This window comes from Puntigrus tetrazona, chromosome 25 (assembly GCF_018831695.1).
Source record: "Puntigrus tetrazona isolate hp1 chromosome 25, ASM1883169v1, whole genome shotgun sequence".
Lineage (NCBI taxonomy): Eukaryota > Metazoa > Chordata > Actinopteri > Cypriniformes > Cyprinidae > Puntigrus > Puntigrus tetrazona.
This window is the reverse complement of record NC_056723.1, coordinates 12,543,130-12,563,334: the sequence shown is the minus strand read 5'-3', so window position 1 is coordinate 12,563,334 and position 20,205 is coordinate 12,543,130. Positions and strand designations below refer to the sequence as shown.

General features: G+C 39.8%; 1 protein-coding gene across 2 annotated transcripts; it reads right to left on the bottom strand.

Moving 5' to 3' along the window:
* Positions 1-680: 680 nt before the first annotated feature.
* On the bottom strand, positions 681-18,962 carry flnca (filamin C, gamma a (actin binding protein 280)). 2 transcript variants are annotated; one of them, XM_043228051.1, is made up of 48 exons: positions 18,173-18,962; positions 17,053-17,301; positions 16,279-16,376; positions 15,557-15,707; positions 15,104-15,222; positions 14,937-15,014; positions 14,666-14,828; positions 14,384-14,584; positions 14,162-14,218; positions 13,459-13,596; positions 13,240-13,366; positions 12,998-13,134; positions 12,723-12,916; positions 12,500-12,613; positions 12,152-12,295; positions 11,903-12,026; positions 11,670-11,830; positions 11,490-11,580; positions 11,246-11,415; positions 11,036-11,153; positions 10,685-10,947; positions 9,971-10,568; positions 9,710-9,886; positions 8,886-9,048; positions 8,600-8,760; positions 8,285-8,452; positions 8,052-8,175; positions 7,788-7,944; positions 7,515-7,704; positions 7,396-7,419; positions 7,002-7,246; positions 6,690-6,789; positions 6,453-6,593; positions 5,789-5,917; positions 5,527-5,700; positions 5,264-5,425; positions 4,978-5,181; positions 4,645-4,797; positions 4,432-4,554; positions 4,055-4,291; positions 3,690-3,959; positions 3,463-3,600; positions 3,247-3,362; positions 2,628-2,760; positions 2,332-2,508; positions 2,029-2,247; positions 1,596-1,808; positions 681-1,502 (listed from the first exon to the last, which is right to left on the bottom strand). In XM_043228051.1, exons 1-48 carry the CDS (start codon positions 18,543-18,545, stop codon positions 1,315-1,317), a joined length of 8,154 nt encoding a protein of 2,717 aa, XP_043083986.1. In that variant the 5' UTR covers positions 18,546-18,962; the 3' UTR covers positions 681-1,314. The 2 variants fall into 2 exon arrangements, with proteins under 2 accessions (XP_043083986.1, XP_043083987.1); XM_043228052.1 differs by lacking the exon at positions 14,162-14,218 and having other exon boundaries at positions 18,173-18,960.
* Between the last annotated feature and the right edge of the window lie 1,243 nt (positions 18,963-20,205).

Below are 20,205 nucleotides of genomic sequence, written 5' to 3'. Positions count from 1 at the left end.
TTTTTCATTAACGTAGGCTATCTAACCATTCTCCTATTTCCATTAGAGTCCCTTATCATGCTCCACACTTTAGAAATTTGTCTCTCTTCACTAAATCACCTTTTGTTTTGTTTTATATATGTATATTTATTTTATTACTTACAGGTGAGATGGTGGATGGCGTGTTACCGAGCAAAACTTAATAAACACGTTTAATGCCTTTTCCCCCGACCTTTGCCACCTTGACCTCTTTCAAACATTAAGTTTATTAAGCTTCAGCTCACAAAAGCCAAACTCTAAACCTTCAGGGTTCTATTATAAGGTCTGTGCCTTAGATTTCAATAAACAATCGATTAAATATTTACTGTAATTTTTTATCAGTGTAATGCATCTTGAATGAAACCTAAAAACGTTGTATCAAATTTAGATCAAATTACTTTGGCAGATCGTAATATAACATATTAATATTTTGTTCACTCAAAATGTTACTGTTACTTTTAAAGCTTTTGAGTTGGAAAGATTGATCTCATTGGAAGAATATTTACAATAAATTTACAGTAAATTCATGCTCTGAGCAACTGTAAAATTTGTCTTCTGGCGCCTCACAACCTTTAATTTGGGTTATAAAGTTTAGGTATTTATTTTTTAAAAATACATAAAATATTTGCTGTTGCTTTTTGTGAACAGAAAAGAATCAACACTTAGTTTTATTCTTTATTTACGTTTTTTTAATGCATATTAAAGGTTAAAATAACATTACATTCTATAAAGCATATAAAAGCATCGGATACGTCTATACACTGTTGAAAACGTCAGAACACAAAATCATATTTCTGTGATTTCCGCTGACCAACAAAAGTGCCCTTGAGAGCAATAAATCTCCCTCTGTAAGATATAATTTTTCTCTTTTGGTGATTATACAAAAGAGGCATTCATTGACATTTAATTAAACTGTTCCTTTATTCTTTTTTATCAGTTAAAACTCTTCTCTGTAGATAATAAATGGTACGTCGTGGCATCCAAAACAGTATTAAAATGCATTTGAGGCAAACGGGTTAAAATTAAATAAAAGGCAGCACCTTCTAAGATCAGCCTCTGTCATAAAGCTTTCCTCAGAGAGAAAGTTAATATATATATTAATATATATAATAGTTATACATAATAACTATATATTACTTAACTAATATATTATATAGATTACTTAGCTATAATATATAATTAACTATATGTATATATATATATAGATTATTGTTTTTTGGTTTTCTCCTAAATTTAGCAGCAGCTGTTCCATTCAGTAATTTTTTCTTGATTAGGACATCTAGAGGTTTAAGCTGTTTATGGCACACTCACATGGAAGGGACTTCCTGGTATAGTTTCATCCCCCCATTTGACAATAACAACATAGTTTCCTTTTTCCTTCACTGTATAGGTTACATTATAAAGCTTGTTTCCCATGTGTTTAACAGCCACATCTTCACATGGAGTTCTGGGACCATGGACGCCAACCATTAGCATGTTTGAACCTGAAAAGGGGACAAAAAGCAAAATAAATATACAGTATAACTCTATTCTGTTGGTGTTAAACCATTATGGGCTTTATGTTTGTTATATTTTACCTGCTTTACTACAGTCAACAGAAAAAGTGTTCTTCTGACCCACAAAGGCTTTGGAAAGGCCGGCACCATGACATACAACCTTACTGGCATCTGAGGTTGACTTGGAGCTGGAAAGAGAGCTGAAAGCTGCTGCCATCTTTGAGGTTTTGGTAACTGTCTCCACAACGACTGATGAAGTTTCGTGTAGACTGTGGCCTCCAGACAGACGCATACCTACAGCAAAAGACAAATTTGTTAACATCCACGGCCACAACTTTTGAAATTATGCAAATATTTACCTGAAAATAAAACACAATGGAGGTCTGGTGATTTCGTTAACAGTTCCTAATTCAATTTACAGCCTTTGAGCAATAATATTGATTACCAACAAAAACATCCGGGGAAATTCCTTTACTTTACAGAAGGAAGTTTAATCAACCTGAGTTCATCCTACCTGTAACCTTTGCTTTGAAGGGACTGCCAACAATATGTTGTGGCCCACCGTATTTGATGCATATAAGGTAGTTTCCTGGTGCCATAGGTGTATAAGACACTTTGTAACCTTCTAGACATTCAGTACAATCCATTTTGACCTTTGAGGGACCGTCAATAGTAACAGATAAGGCCCCTGAACCAGCCTTGCATGTGCTTACAACAAACTCAGAAGGGACACCTACAGAATGATAAAAACACAAGATTAATGTTGGATCAGCTAGCAATTTAGAACAGACTGAGCAAAAAAGTCCTGAGCCAGTACCTGTGCGTCCACCTTCAAGTCCTGGACCAAAGGCAGTCACCATTCCTGGATCTGCAACGCTTTCTGCTTCTCCAACACGTACTTTGAAGGGGCTTCCCGGTATGTGGCTTCCATTGAACTTCACATCAATGGAATGAACACCATTCTCACGTGGAATGAAGCGAATTACATTCTTGTCTATGAAAAATAGGAAATTGTGACGTTAGAACAATTAAGCGTTGGCTATTCAATGAAAGTTGAGAACATCACAGCAGTGTTCTTAAAACACAAAAAAAATCAACAGGTCTACATCTCACCGCTATCCAGTTCAGTCACATAGCACTCCTCTACTACACCAGAGGGGGCGTGAACTTTTGCATCAATGATGCCTCTCGCCCCATTCCTCTGAACTGCAAATGAAGCCTCCTGGTTAATCTTCAAATCTTTCTCCTGCACGTGAAAAGAAAAATAAAAGTTTGATTTCCCACTCAAATGCACAGCAATACATTCAAGCCCACAGAGAGACAGACAGTTAGAACACTTAATCCCGGCTCAACAAAGTAATAGCCTGGCCCTGGATAGACATGGAGTCCAATTACAGCTCATGGACAAAGATAACTCAGCCATGACTCAAAGCGCAAAAAGAGTTGTTCTGGCAAGCTGTGTTTTACTTTTGCTGTAGTTAATTAAACCATTACATATTATGTGACTCTGGACCACAAAATCAATCATATGTTTCAATTAACTGAAATTGAAACACATAAAAGCTGGATAAATAAGCTTTCCGTTGATGCATGTGGTTTGTTAGGATAACTGAGATATAATATTTGGCTGAGATACAACTATAACTATACAATTGAAATATGAGAAATATCTAAGCATTCCTGTTTCTTCTGTAAGGCATAGAGTGGTTGTGCTTAGCTGTGGAGCTTATACCTGAAGACTTGTAACAGTAAGTCGACGTGCATCATCAGACAGCGTAGCAACAGGAACAATGAAGGGACTATCTGGAATATGCTCGTTATTAAACTTGATGGAAACTTCATAGTCACCTGAGCGAAGAAATGTAGAACAGGAGCACAATGATTTCAACTGAATTTGCAAAATAAGTATAACTCAAATTCTAGAAGCTTTTGTTTTTGTAAACCTTACCTGGCTCCTGCACAATGTAAATAACTCCACAGGATCCATCTTTTCTGTCTTCAAAGGAGATTTCAGCCTTACTTGGACCTTCAACAGCAATGGACAGACCGCCCGCTCCAGCCTCTCTTGTCCAAATGCTGAATTCAGCTATCACAAGAATTGCAAAGAGAGATGCAGAAGATGAGTTGAAAATCTCAGTGATTATCATTGCAAAAAATGATAAAAAGAAAACATACCAGGAACTTTTGCAACAGCTCTCTCTAGGCCTGTGCCTCCTGCCCGAACCTTGTGAGAGCCTCCTTCCCCGAGGGGCCCAACAGTGAACTGGAAGGGACTTCCGGGGACATGCTCACCCCTGTATTTGACATTGACCGTGTGAGAACCCATTTCAGCCGGTACAAAGCGGACTCTGTAGGTACTGTTCCCGCTGTCAACAATCTCTGCATCGGCTACATTTCCACCAGGGCTGGTCACCTGGGCTGTCATTCCCTGAATCCCCGTTTCAGCTGAAAATGTAAAAAGCCAATAAAGATAACCAATAAAACAAAAGATAGCGGCGTTTTAGGGAGGGAAGGAACTTAATAACTTAATAAATCCTTACCTTCTTGTCTTATTGCACCAAAGCTACCCAGTCGTTCTCTTCCCAGGAAGGACTCAAAAACATCTCTGAAAGGGTCACCGCCCACCTGTGTACTCTCTTCTACGTGTACCTCCCGCTTAGTCTCACCTCCGTGGGTCTTGCTGATCTCTGTACGTTCTGTTCGCGTGTAAGTGTGGCTACTGCGTGTAAAGGTACGAGTTAAGCGCTCCTGTGCTGATAACATCTGAAACCAATTTCCTGTGTAGAAATGAATCAAAAAGATTTTAAGAAACTTTAGCTGTTTAAAAGGTTTTCAGGCACCCTGGCTAACTAACAGTTTAATGTATTTGATTTATATATGTTTTTAAAAAATTATATATACTAACAATTGTCTTTACCTGGGATTTTGAGGTTTAGGTCACATGCACTGCCTACTGAGGCAACAGAGGCAGCTTGCCGTTTTCTTGTTATACTCTCTTTTATCCTTCCTTCTCCTGTTACCTTCACGGTAAAAGGACTTCCTGCGGAGTGGAATGAGGAAGCAAACTGTTACAAATCTCTACTGCTGTTTACGTGAGTATATTGTTGTAAAGAAAGACTGGAAAAGTAACCTGGTATGTGTTTGTCTGTAAACTTGATGTTGATGATGTAGTTGCCCGGCTCAGTGGGGCAATATGTCACTTTACATGTTCCATCTTCCATATCCTCACAATTGATATCCACTTTACTTGGGCCCTCAATTGACAATCCAAGTCCTCCATATCCTTTAAAACCAAAAAATTAGTGTTGAACTTTATTTTTTTGTATCCTATTCTTAATGCAATTAATTATTTCTTAGCGAGTAACACAATATTGTAATGCAAAACTTTTAAAAGTAACTTTCCCGACACAGTTTGCAATCATGCATAAACAAATGCGAGCACAAATAAACTGCAACAACATACCAGCATTTGTAGTGTCCACAAAGAATTCGGCCACTTCAAAGGTGTGTGCTTCAACAAGACCTTTACCAAAAGCCTTGACTCTGCTGGCCTCCCCAATTTCAGATGGCCCTACCATAATCTTAAAAGGGCTGTTGTTCACGTGTTGTCCACTCTTCCTTACACTGACCTCATGCTCCCCCACCTCCTTCGGGGTGAATGAGAGACCTGTTGAGGAATGGTGAGCAGAGATTATTTAATGCAAATGTAGTATATGCAGATAGCATTTTATAGCCTTTTATGTGCTTACCTATATGACGGTTTGGCAATCTCTTCAGCAGGCATGGTTCCTCCTTTCCTGATGGAGCTTTAATGCTAGCTGTCAGAAAGCTCAGGTCTGTTTCTGTGATTTTCAGTGAGACATCTGCTGATGTGCCAACATTCAGCTGAGATTTTCGGAGTGAATCGTCACCTGCATGGACATTCATGGATGCATTAACAGAGAGAAATGGCAAGACACCAAGAGTGCAAGAGTTTAGCTTTTCTTCCAATTTTCGGACGTGCTTGTCATACCGGTGATCTTTGCTGTGAAGGGGCTGCCAGGAATATGACTGTTATCAAACTTGACAATGATGTTGTAATCACCAGGTGCAGTTGGCAAGTAGGAGACATTGCAGGTGCCATCTTTATTGTCCTTACAACTGATTTCTGCTTTAGATGGACCCTCTACAGCAAGGGACAAACCACCTGTGAAGGGCAAACAAAATGGACTAATTGTTAAGTTTTTGTAAAAATATTAACATTTACTTTGATGCAAAACAAAACCTTTATATACCTTGTCCAGCATTCTTGGTAACAACAGTAAAAGTGGCCAGTTTATTGACTGTCCCATGGCACAGACCAGGTCCATAGGCTGTGACCATTCCACTGTTCAGTGCATCTACATAGAACTGCAAAGGACTTCCTGTAAACATGATTGCATTCAAGTCATGTTTCTGTAACAAGCTTGGTGCAATGTATCATTCCATGAATGTTATATTAAAATTACAGTGGTCTTAATAAGTATATTTGAAGACTTAAGCCACAAAAATGTATTTTGTATCATTAGCTTAGCCATTAACAAATTAAACTCTCTGCATGTATTGTGTGTGTGCAGATGCCAAATCATTTAATATTATCACATAAAAGTGTTATGATTACAACTCTCCTAGGCATAGGCATGGTAACATGGCAATGTTACTGTGTTTGGTGGAACAGATCTGCTACGCTGCTGCTGCTAGCAGTATTTATGTATATACTAGTAAATGAAATAACCCCCATATAGCAATGAATACCCTATAGCAGATTTATACAGGTAGAGCTGGAGTGGTAGAGCTGATGGGAGGTTTCTGAAGTTTGACCAGAATGTACAATCTTGAACTTTGTATTTATATATTTTAACTATGGTTTGAGTGCCACTTTTTTGGGGCCATTTCGCACATAATATCAAAATGTCCAACCTGGGATGTGGTTGCCATCATATTTTATATCCATTTCATGCAGCCCTTTCTCTGTAGGCTGAAACTGCACAGTGACCGTTCCATCTTTGTTGTCCCTGATGAAAGGACGAGCTGTCTTACCAGAAGGCATACGCACTTCCCCTGCAAATAAAACGAACATGGTGTACTTCAGAAACAGAACAGTACCTAAGAGTAGTCAAATTTTCCGATCTAAAGGAATATGATTAAAAAGGTTACCCCTGAGCTCTCCTTGCTGGACAGTGAATGGGATAACTAAGTTGAGTGGCTGAAACATGGGCTTTGAGTCTTCTCTTGGTACCACAGGCTGATCTGTAGCCTGAGATAACACAAGAAAGATAATCAACAAACTTCAATGTTTCAAACAGTGTGCTGTTGTCTTTCCACCACTACAACACTAAATATTTTTATTCAATCAAATCACTTTCTGTTGTAATATCCCTGGTATCAGTATCAGTAGCGATCATCTATCATGGTGTTGTCATGGCAGTGATACTCAGTCAGACACACCTGTTCTTCAATATCACTCACCATGACTTGAAAAGGGCTTTTAGGAATGTGTTGCCCTCCAAAACGGATTGTGATGACATATTTTCCCGGCTCGGGTGCAGTATAATATATGTCAAAAGTGCCATCTGGATTTTCCGTAACATCCATATCCAGCTCCATTCCATTAGGGGTCAGAACCGTACATGTCACCTTGCCTTTTCCAGCAGCTTTGGCATCCACAGTGATGAAAGTCTCTTCTGCGATTTTAATATTGGGCCCAAGGCTTTCTACTCAAATAAAAGCATTGTTAAAACCAAAGAATTAAACCCTGGAAACATATTACTTAGTGTACAGGCAGAACATTTATAATGGCAGAAAATATTCCACCATTATACAATAATTAATTAAACTATCTTGAATTAATTAATTTTCTTACCAACACCATGTCCTCCAATAGACACTGAAAATAAAAAGCAAGCAAACAAAATTTAGCAAAAATGTTTTACAGTTGAAAAAAAACCCCACAAATTCTGAAAGCGCAAAATGGAAAAATACCTGTGAGCAGGCACTTGCTGGCATCACCAGTGGGAAAGGCTTGGACGTTGTAAGGTGAGTATGGGATGCTATCTCCACCGTACTTTATGGTTATGGTGTAGCGGCCAGTCATGTCTGGCACATAAGATACAGTGTAGGTTCCATCTCTATTGTCTTGAATGTTGGCTTTTTTTGGCTTTCCCTCTGGATCCTAAAGGCAACACATTTTTAAATATCCTGCTTTGGTGATATGTACCTTCTTTTGAACTTTTTCATATAAGAAGAGAGACTTACAAGGATTTGAACTGTCAGAAGGCCTTTTCCTGCATCACGAGCATCAATAGTAAACTCCACAGGAAGACTGGCAGACACTCCTTTGGTGTCCAGACCAGGTCCGCTAGCACGCACCTTACTGGCATCGTGTGTGGGGGCTGAATTGACTTTGAATGGACTGTTAACAGCCACAAAGTGAAAGAGACGTAAAATGGTTATGTTGTTATTACTGTCATCATGTGACAGTTAAATGCAGTCTAAAATGCATGACTTTTACGATCTTACCTGTTAGGTACCGCTTGGTTGGCGTATTTGACAGACACAGTGTGTGGGCCTTCTTGTGCAGGGGTGTAGTTGACAGTATGTGTGCCATCCCGGTTGTTTTTAACAACTACAGGTTCCAGGGTTCCTGTAAGACAAACATGTTCAACATTTCAAAGCTAAAGACTATTTGTCAGGGGTAAGTATTGAATATTCTATTTTTCTATAGTAAAACTCCAGTACAATAAGTTATGTACCTTTTGGTCCGTACAACTGCACCTCTAGAGGAGCCGCTCCTGCTTTGCTGCTGTCCACAGTGAAGGTTTGAGGAACATGTGTGGTAACTCTGTTAGCAAGTCCAGGACCTGAGCACTTCACTTTACTGACATCCACCACATCCTTAACCTGCACCCGGAAAGGACTTCCTGAGAACAGCACAAGAAGAACACAGCTCTAAACCCAAATAAAATAAAAAAGCCATTAAGCAGCTATAGAACTTTATAGTTACTAACCATGCAAGTTTACACAGTAATATTCTAATTTATGTAGGTATTTAGTTATGAATATTTTACCTGGAATAGGCTGGCCTCCAAAATTTATATTAATATCATAGTCTCCAGCAGTGAAAGGCATGTATTCAACACTGCAACTACCGTCTTTGTTGTCCTTACAGAACATTTTGGCTTCTGATGCTCCTTCAATGGTCAAGCCCAAACCACCGGTCCCAGCACCCCTTAAACCATAAGCATGGATGTACAATGAGACATAAATAACTCAAATATAATCCATCTTTACAGCAAATATGAGTTTCTCTTTAGGCACCAATCATTACATATGCATATAGTATAGACCCCATACCTTGTCTCCACTGTGAAGCAGTTGGGTTTGTTAACTAGCCCACCTTCCAGGCCTGGACCATAAGCTCGAACCCGTGTTGGATCACAACCTTCAACAACTGACACCTTAAAGGGGCTCTTGGGAACAGCAACATCATCATAAAAGACCTCGATAAGGTGCAAACCTACACAAAGCAAATAATTTATTTAATTTGAAGCATTCTGGTTTGTCAATCCTACTCTGTAGTTTTTCTATAGTTAAAGTACAGTTAATATTCAAGATTTTTATATCATATAGATTTTGCTATCTGCTCTGTTTTAACTGTGAAACTGCAGCTGTCACTGGTATTAATACAAGCTGTATTTCTGTGTGAGACAGGCACACAACTATTTAATGATCTCTTTTTACAATGTGTTTCCTATTTATAAACTCTCCATGCATCTGTCATATGCTCTCATTCTGTTCCCCTGCTAAGCACTGAAAGCTTCTAAAAACATGCCATGGTCTGTTTTATATATACCCAATCCCACATATATTATATGCATACAAACGTCTATTTCTGATAGGATTACTTGACCATCTAATGTAAAAAAATCAGCTTGCATTCACTTTTATTTATATATAAAATAACTAGTCACACACTTTATTTTGGGGACCAGTTCTTAATATTATCTGTGACTTTTGCTTCAAACTTATTAATAGTTAATATGGTACTTTTTAAGTTTAAGTATCTGGTAAGATTAAGGGATCTAAAATATGGCCAAGAGTAAAATATAGTCAAGTACAATATGGTGCAGAATAAGCCATTAATATGTTACTAAATGTTTAGTGCCTCTATGACATACCATCTTCAAAAGCAGTGTATTCCACTCTGTATGTGCCGTCACCCTTATCAGTGATATATGCATCCGTGTTTGAGCCTGATGGATTGATGATGCGAATCTTCACATGATTGCTCCCTTTGGTCTTAGTCTGGGCCCGGGCATCCACAATGAAGTGTGTGGTCACCTCCTTAAGGACCCCTTGAGCAACAGAAAAACTGGGCAATATGGTATAACTGATAAAGGTAATGACAAAAAGCTGCCATTAAAGTTTTGAAACACTACCTCTGGGTTCAACTCCTGGTCCGTACACTTTAATCCCACTTGTGTCCACAGATGGCTCTACCTGAACACGTATGGGGCTCTTGGGCACCTGCTGTCCTCCATATTTAATGGTGATGGTGTGTATGCCATGAAAGAGAGGGGTGTAGGTGACAGAAAATGTTCCATCGTTGTTCTTTTTAATACAAACTTCAGCCTGAGCCCCTGAATCTGATACAATCTCAATGGTGAGTTCAGCGTCCCCGGCTCTACTGCAGTCCACTGTGAAAGTGGCCACCTCGCCAGCTTTAGCCCTCTCCAGTCCTGGTCCACTCACAATAACTTTGCCAGCATCCAGAGCTGGCTTGACAACAGCTTTAAAAGGAGAGCCAGGGATATGAGCTTCCCCATATAGGATGTTGATGTTGTAGTCACCAGCCTCTGTGGGCAGGTAGACAACAGAACAAGTTCCATCGCCGTTGTCTTGGCACTCAATTTTAGCCTCACAGGGGCCTTCCAGTGTTAGACCCAGACCACCAGCACCAGCCCCTTTTGTGTCAATAGTAAACAGTGCCGGCTGACCCACAACACCACCCTTAAGTCCTGGTCCATAGGCACGAACCTAGTGGAAAATCCAGTAACATTACATTATAGAGCTCATATAATATTGCAAAGAATCTTTATATGCACTGATTGCAATTTTCTTGGCCTATTATTTCCAATAAGATCCTATCTTACCTTTGAGGGATCGGCAGGCATGAGTCCCTCTACATCAAAGGGACTTCCTGGAATGGGGTTCCCATCATAGCTGATCTCCACCTTGTAATGACCCTCTTCGGGTGGGATGTATTTCACACAGGTTGCCTCTTTGGTCTTGTCTGATTCCAACTTACAAGGTATTGTTCTACCAGAGGGTGAGGTTATGGTCACATTTACCTTACCCTGTCCACCTGCCCCTTTTGTGCAAACAATAAACTCCTGGTCCTTTCCGACTTCCACTTCTGCAACACAAATATCAATTTAAGCTTTTGGAGCAGTATGTATACATGGTTGATAGTTCTAGTTCAACTACTGAGGTAACTTGCTTACTGTCATTGAGGCCTTGAACTTTGACTTTGCCAAGATCGAGAGGAGGGGTGACTGTGATCATGAAAGGGCTTTTAGGAATGGGATCTCCACCGTGTGTGACCATGATAGCCATCTCACCCTATTTTGCGGAAGATTAGGCATTTGGTAAGACGTAACATTTCCCAGTATAACGTTCAAGTTCAAAGTAAAACTTTCAAAGTGAATCCTCACCTGATGGAGAGCAGTGTACTTCACGGTGTAGGAGTAGTCGTGATTATCAATGATTTCAAAATCTTTAACAGCGTTTCCTTTGGCAGAAGTTTTGAAGTGCACCTCTGGTTTAGCTTTTCCTGCTCCCTTCGTGAAGATGGTGAAATGGGTTGGAATATCGACTTGAACGCCTGTAAAACATTTCTGTGTAAAGTAAAAAAAATTTCTCTGTGGCATTTGTGTTGTCATTGTTTATTACACCCACCTGTCTTGTTAAGTCCAGGACCTTCAGCCCTGACTTTGCCAGCATCATGAGAAGGATCCACCTTGACTTTGAATGGGCTAATTGGGATTTCCTGTGAACATAAACATAGTAGAGTTTGAGATGTTCACTTAGCCTTAGTCTACCATATTTTTTCAGCAAGAAGCAAAAAGGCTGTTTTACCTGATCTGCAAAGAGCACCATGATGGTATAACGGCCAGGTCCAGGGGGCGTGTATTTGACAGTGAAGGTGTCATTATCATTTTTAATTATGTCAAAATCAATATCTGCCTCTGCTGGACCCACCACACCTGGGGCACATTTGATCCCAATGCTGATATCACCTACAATATAGTCAGAACAGTTAGCAACATTTACTATCTTTCATGTGTCATAAATAAATTTGCTTTGCAAACCTTGGCCAGCTTCACTGCAGTCAACAGTGAAGTAGGTGGGCTCATTCGCCTTTAGGCCGGTTTTCTCAACTCCAGGTCCAAAGACCTTGACTTTGTCAGGGTGACAGCCTTCACCAACAAGAACCTTTAAAACACAGAGTTTTAAGCAATAAGGTACAAACAACAAGGTTAAATCTCAAACAATGAATCTAATGGCGTTGCTTGATCACAGAATAATACAGACTAAAATACTATTCTAGGAATACTCACTCTGAAGGGACTCTTGGGTACATTGACCTCCCCCCAGGTAATTATGATGGTGTGTTTCAATGGTTTGGTAGGAACATAAGTACAAACAAAAGTGCCATCTCTTTTGTCAGTAATCTGAATGTCAATCACACAGCCTTCAGCGTCCTAGAAAAAAAAGACCAAGCAGGTCACCATTTTGTCAGTTTGCAGAAACAAAATAATTCATTTTCAATAATTAATTGGTGTCATTGGTAAACAACATGTCCTCTGTTACCCGTTAATGCTGAATCTACTTGTAGGACTGATATTTAACCTTTGTCTGCCATAATGTCCAAAGGAAAACTTTGAGACTATCACACGTGGACACACCTGAGCATAGATCTTCAAACTGCCTTTGCCAGCTTGTCGAGCGTCAACAGTGAATTGTGTTGATTTGTTGACAATAACTCCAGTGGGCTCCAGGCCTGGCCCAAATGCTTTGACCTGCACATGAGAACCTTCAGATAAATAACACTTTTATATACACACCAACAAAATAACACACCAAAAAAAGTTGGTGACTGTCTTTGAGAACAATTTTCATGTTAATCACCTTCTCAGGGAATACATCATTAGCTGCTGGAAGTATATGGGCCATGAAGGGACTGTCCTTGATATCTTCATCATCACAAATGACATGAACCGCATAATCTCCAGGTTCAGTGGGCCAGTACCGCACATCACAGGAACCATCACCTTTATCATCACACTCTATCTTTGCTTGAGAGGGGCCCTCAATGGAAAACCCTTTAAGAAAAGTAATGGCGTTTAAAGATTTGTTGTATACATACAAGAAAAATATGTTCTTCCTCATAAAGAATTACCTACCTAGAGATCCTACTTCTGTACCAATAGCCTCAACAACAAAGTCAGCTGACTTGCCAACCATTCCAGTCTTCAAGCCAGGACCCCAAGCCCGCACCTTCTGTGGACCAGCCTCCTTGCTAACCTCCACTTCAAATGGGCTAAAATAAACACAATACATAAATACAGGGCTGGAAACACTGACATAAAAAGGTAAGTATATTTGCATTACAATGGATAAACTAGGTTATCCTATTAGCTCCTACCTGCGTGGAATAGGTTGGCCTCCCCATGTGATGTTTACATTATATTTTCCAGGTTTAACAGGACAATAATCACACTTGTACACTCCATCACCAACATCTCGCACATTCACAGGCACCTCTACTCCTCCTAAAACATTCACAGTCATTCATAAGCATTTTATAAACACAGAAGAATTAAATAATGTGACCGAACCGACAGCAAATTTAAAAATTACTCACCAGGCCCTTTCACAGAGACTTTCAATTCTCCAGTTCCTGCTCCTTTGGTAAAAACAGTGAAATCCGCCACCTCCTTTACTCGAACCCCCTTAGGCTGCAGTCCTCTTCCACTGGCACGGCAGGCATTTGCATTGCTGGCTAAAGGGGAAAAAACAAAACAAACAGATTACAAAAATGGAAAAAAAATACTCTCCAAATGCACAGACTGAAGCAGTGTTAGTAAGATCAAGTGCGGTGCTTCCCATGAGTTGCTTTGTTGACGAACTGAAAAACTGCTGTGTTCAGTTGTCACAGATCCAGAAGTGAAATATGCAGAACATCCATAAAATACAATATCAGCATTATAGTGCCACATTACTGGTCATTTGTTACGGGAAAGGTCATTTATAAACATCCAAACTAACAATGTTACATCCAGGACCAAAATACTTTGGTCTAAGATGTATAAAAAAAATATATATTTTTTTTACATGGGATGTAAATATCATATGTTTTTACGACTTCAAATTTTAGCGTAGTGTCGTAGTAGTTCTTGTAGCCATTCTTTCCTGATCTGTATTCCTCCAATACAAATACAACATTTGCATTATTCCTACTATGCCTCAAAGAGGGTGTTTCAATACATGGCAGAAATCAAGCTGCTGCGAACAAGCAAGAAGCTAAGCTTGGGTACTGTTTGACTGAAGTCGAATCGGCAGCGCACCTTTCTTTGTATGAGCGAGTACCTGCTTCGGAGCCCCAGAAGAAGGTTTAGGGTGTGCTACAAAATAAACAATTGTTTTTTTGGGTTGTGCGGGGATTCTTTGTCTGTTTTTGATTGTTGCCGATGTACTGTTTTAATATGACTGACACATTTAAAGATATTAGAGGAATATATTAATAAGACAGCAAAATATGTAACAAAGAAAAGTTATCAGATGCTCACCCTCAGAGACTTGCACTTTAAAGGGGCTGTTGGGTATTGGCTGCCCAGCAAAGCTCACATGAATGGTGTGTGGCCCTTCTTGCAGAGGTTTGTAGGTGCAACGGAAAATGTTATCACCCTTGTTTTCCAGAATAACTTCCACAGTGTTGTTTTTATTCTGAGGGTCAACAATCACCACACTAACATCTCCAGCCCCAGCACCTGAAAACAGTAAGACAGGATCTTGAGTTCACCTTCATATTGAAAAAACGTTTCCAAAAGAAGTATGTGCCTTTTGCTCACCTGCAGTGTAGATGTCAAAATAAGTAGGTTTATGGGCCACATTGCCCACTGGCTCCAGACCTGGACCTCGAGCCTGAACTTTTTTGGGATCACCCATAGCCTTTGCCACATTCACCATAAAGGGGCTCTTATCAATATCCTGACCAGCAAAGAGTACTTTCACCTGTGATATATGTAAGCATAAATAAACAACCATGCTACTAAGAGCAAACTGCATTTCCCATTAAAATGAACACTGAACGGTCAACCATGTTCTTGTACAAATGCATACCTTGTGAGGCCCCTCAACTTTGGGCACATAGGTGACAGAGAATGTTCTTTTCTTGTCATTGTTGGGGACAACTTTAGCCTAAAATTAAAAATGAAAATGAAAATACACATTCTAGTTTAAAATGCCATTGATGGTTTAGGAAAAAAAAACCATCTGTCATGTCTCACCTCCTCAGTGTGACCCTCTGGGTCCTCTACATACACGATCACTTCTCCAAGTCCTGCCTCCAGTGTTTCCACAGTAAAAACAGCTGGCTTCAAAACCATGTTTCCCTGGGGCTCAATACCTGTTTTCAAATAAAAACTGTTATTCACAAGCTTTTAACAGCAATACTCAGGACCTACCTATTGCATGCAAAAAAGTACCCAAAATAAAGGCTAAATAGCTGATATTCTAAAATTCAACAATTAGCAGATTTCTACTGTAAATATCGTTCTATCCTAACAAAACATCAATAGAAAGCTCAACCAAAAATCAATTTTTTCAGCTCTCTTATGACTGGTTTTGTGGACCACATTTGGATGTTTAGCTCCAAAATACTACATGAGCTTGTGTTGACAGCACTTTTTGTGATTTTTTAGGATAACTGCTCTGGGTTTATGAGCCTGCGGTTTGTTTACCTGGTCCATAGGCCTTGGCCTTTTTGGGGTACAACTGCCTTGGCTTGACAGGAGCTCCAGGCTTTAGTTTAGCTTTGGGAAACTGAGAGAGGTACGTCATCACCGAATGCTCATCCACTTCTGGATCCACAATTTCCTCTGGAGCTATCACCTATAGATCAAAGATGCATTATAGTATTACACATATAGTGGTCCTTATTCAGTAAACATTGCTTTCATGTTACGTATGTATGTGTTCAGAAAACCACTACATGAAATTTCCATTGGAGAAGTAACTATTGAACTAGTCGTAAAAGCCTATTTGTGACAAGAATCATAAATATTGCATAAACAGCGCAGTTTCTTTTCTCCATCTAATTTGTTCTAGAATCACAAGGGAGAGGCAATCTCTTCAGATACTATATTTATCCACAGAGTGCTGATGTTTGAGAGCAGCCTTCAACAAGTCAAGGACGGGATTTACTAGGAGCCAGACCCCCTCCCACATCCCTTCAACAGTCAGCAAGGAATTCAGAACCAAGAATTTATGACACATACCCTACACCGCGCGTGGTATCTCACACTTATCCCACGAGGATAATGGAGCAGGCAGCACTGTGTGTCAAATTGCTGGAACCGCTAACGTTTTACACAACCCCATGATGCTAACTTCCTCGTACGAGAAGTACAGTAAAGAAGTGTACTGGCTGAACATGCGGTGTGTATGTTGAGTGGATGTTCACCTGAGGCACGCCGAGCCAGTCGTCGGCCTGCTGCATGGCCTCACGAGCATTTGCAACAGGCTTGTTGGGGTCCCATGTTTGCCAGTCGGGGCACAGACCTACACAAAGAGTTGAAAATATATGTGTGTCGTTCTTCTAAAGATTTAGGCCACAGAAAATACACCAAAATGTTAAATCAAATATAACATGAACCTGGTCTTTTGTTTAGAATTTGTTTTGTAAAAATGAACTAAAAAGACTCATCCTAATCTAATCCAAATAATATATAACGATAATAGCTGTGCTGTGATTTGTCAAAAGCCAGCAGCACCCTGTATGGTCATGACTGTCTCACAGGGACTGTTTCATTTCAGCTACACCCCAGTAAACACTTCAGTTCTTTACCCTTCTCCATGCGAGCAAAGACTTGATCAGAAAATAGGTCTTTGATTTAGATGCAGTAAATGTTGTACTGTATAATTGATCTATTCTTATAATACAGGAATTTTTATTAATATTTATTATATTTTATTCATTATTTAAATTTGTTCTTGCTAATGGCAAAAATGGAATAAGCTCTCTAATTTTTCAAGCTACTAAATGTAAACTTGATACTGATTTTATATGGGCACTGGCACTATGAATTATATTAAATTAACAATCTTGTGTTCTTGCACAAAATGTACAATTTTGGAACAATCTTGAAAAAAAGGATTTGTGTTGCATTTTCTCACCCAATCACAACTGCCCAAAGTCAAACCATGCAAATCTGGTTATGTCAGAACGTGTCCTTACCAGGGGCGCAGTTGTCCACGAGGGCACCGAGGGCCTTGCCATCCCTCCAGTCCTTGTTAAAGTTGTTAATAGGCAGCTCTGGTACCTTGTTCTGAATCCAGCCCAGTAGCCTTTGTTTGGGAGTGAGTTTTTTAACCTCTTCGTCGTCCTCATCGTCCCACATGGGCATGGAGATGGAGTAATGAAGAATGAGTGTCCAGATCAGACCCAGAATCAGCTTCAGGTTCCCGTCGACGATAGCTTTGCTGTCTGCACAAGTCAATCAAAAGAAAACCCAGTGAGCAAATGGACTAACAGCTGATATTAACATGGAAGTGCACAAACCAGTGTATTCAAAGACAACCATATGTCTGGACAGATCTTATACAACGTTTCACCTTTACCCAGCAAAAAAGCTGCAGCCCTTCAGAGCTATTTTTCCATTTCAATGACACATAAATGTCTAACGTGAGCCACTTGCACTGATATACAGCTTCCAGACTCTGACAGCTTAACTTTGAGAGAGTGAGGTAAAGTGTAGTGAGCGTTTGACCGCTGATAAGCTTTGTGAGCGGGCTTGTGGTGTTTGTGACAGAGAGGTTTAGCGGTCGTGCTTACTGAGGTGCAACGGTGCAGGTGCAAAACACATTAGTGTATGCTAGCTTTACTTCTATTGATGAGCTATTAATAAACAATGAGTCATGCGTAAATAAGTAATTCATGAGATAACAATTAGAAATGTATAAGATGTGTTAATGTTAAATAGACTGTTGATGCACTTTCAAATTTAAAAAAGAGGCAAGCTGTTATATTAAGAAGCTTTTTGTACCAAAAAAACCTAAACTGACTTAAAAACAGCTTGCGCAACTGAATGCTGTTTTATTCAGCCATATTTATAATATTAGCAGTTAATATAAATTTTATTTGTTGTTATTAGTATTACTATCATCATCATCATATTAATCAACATTAACATTAGATTTTTAAAGTCTACATTTGTTTATTATTATTGTTAGATCCGCTACCTAATTATAATTATCATTATTATTTCATTATGATTCATCACTGTAACCTTTAGCTATAATCAAATAACGTTTGTTTATTTTGTTATTTGTTGATTCCTGTTTAAAGCGGATCTTACCTATTGACACCAGTTTGATTCGCTCACGGTCCAAAAACTCCAGCGCCACCGACACGTTCTCCAGCTTCATTTGTCTGAAGTTTGGCCTGACGTGATGCTTTCTGTACATTTTCTTCTGACTGAGGACCTCCAGGAGCGAAATTAGCTTGAGGCCATCGCTCAGGTCCCTCTGGAGGTCGGTGAGGCTCTTATTGACGCATTTGAGATGTTCATTGCACCATCTGGTGAAGGTGTTCTGCTGGATCTTCTTCCACGGCGCGTCCTCGGCCAGCTCTTTCTCTGTCGCTGGCATCTCCTCCTCTTCCTCTTCCCCGAAGTCCGCGCCCTGGTAGTACTGTGGCGGCAGATCCTCTAAATGCGTGTGATTGCTCATGATGAACTCTTGCTTTTTATACTTGCAATGCTGGAAACTCACAGCTCGTAACTTTCGCGGGAGAGTGCCAGAGGCGCGTTCGCTGCGAAGCAGATCAAAACCTGGATGGAGTTAGAAAAAAAAAAAAACAGACAGGCTTTCGCGGACACTTGTGAAAAGCGATCCTCTGTCGGGGACGATGATGGATTATCCGATTTACGGTTTACAAGGCGGCCGGTCCCGGTTTTTAATTCTCGGTTCCCCGATGAATGTAGTCGCGGCGTCTTAATGGACACTTCGAGTTTGAAGAATATGGCTTTTGGAAAAATTACGATTTTGCTGCTCCACGCTTCGCGGAAGTGAAACTCTGTTTGAAATGAGGCGTGAGTGAATGAAGGGGGTTTAAATGCGCCCGGGACCCCGGGGATTACATCATACTGATGTCATTCTGTATATACCGGAGTATGACGAGCGGTTTTCTAATTCTGAAGGATAACTGCGATGGATCGGATTGGTCGAAATGAATGAGACGGCATGTGGTTGGCCAACGGGGACGCACTTATTTCTGGACTGTCTGGGTAAGCGGGCATGTCCTCTCATTTGTAAACTGTGCGGTCACCGGCCCTGCATGACAAAGTCGTGGCGAAAATAGAGGGTGACGCCGGGGCAACGCTTTACATTATAGCACCTGTATAGCACGTGTTATTAATGATCCACGATATGTAATTAATAACACCCCCTTCTAAATACACACTGAGTATATAGAATAACTTTATGCTTATGGCATGCTCTATTAGATTATTGTTACACCCTTGGACTGTTTTGTGTTCGTTTGCATTCCCCATGTGCTCTGTGTGGCCCAGCTTTTGTTCTCTGTTTGTCCTGACTCCTCGACGCATGCGTGTTTGCTTTCTTGAGTTCCCCTTCTGTGGATAATTAAAGACAATTAATGTTAATTGTGATCTAGCATCGTCGCGCGCTCCTTCCCCTACCACACCGCGACTATTACAGTACATTAAATTATACTATATCACGATATATTTAAAACATGCTTCTTTTAATTTGTTTTGTATGTGTCTGTAGGTGTATTTGGTCATCGCTGGTGCGGTCAAACAAAGCCAAATTTCATCCACGGTTGAGAATAAAGATGTAGCAGATTTCTTGACATGTTGTTCTAGAATGTTCTCTGATTACAGTTGTCTTGAGTTGCAATAGCAAAGACGGTGCGTTTATTTTGAGCTGTTCCCATTTTTGCAGAGCAATGACCAGAAAAAGTGACTCAGCGTAGCCATTTTACGGCTTACTGATACATCATTTCATTAAGTAATAATGGCTAAACATACATGTTACAGTCAGACATGGCCCTTTTGTATCCTGACTAAGATTAAACAAATTTCTGCAGGTGCCCGATTTTATAAGCTTTTAGCATCCAGGTGCATCCAAGCTTAAAAAGTTGTTAAGTTGTTGACATTGAGTTACATTTTTAATCAGCAAATTAAATTAGTATTATCTGTGCCCTAAAAAGATGAAAAATAGCAACAAAGTCATGTTCTAAATTCTTTTTATGGTCATTACGGTCTAGCCCTTTGAAGCATTCATTTATTTCTATGTGCTTGTTTTGCTCGTGTCTTTTTCGAAACTGAAAAAAAAGCCTTTTTGAGTAGGATAAGGGTGGTTTTCC

Excerpts from the sequence above, each read along its gene's own strand:
- flnca (XM_043228051.1), bottom strand. The coding sequence starts at position 18,545 with ATGAGCAATCACACGCATTTAGAGGATCTGCCGCCACAGTACTACCAG. Across the intron at positions 12,614-12,722 it reads ATGATGTATTCCCTGAGAAG|GTCAAAGCATTTGGGCCAGG; the intron begins GTGATTAACATG and ends TCTCATGTGCAG. Across the intron at positions 6,594-6,689 it reads CCAGCAAGGAGAGCTCAGGG|GGGAAGTGCGTATGCCTTCT; the intron begins GTAACCTTTTTA and ends TTTTATTTGCAG.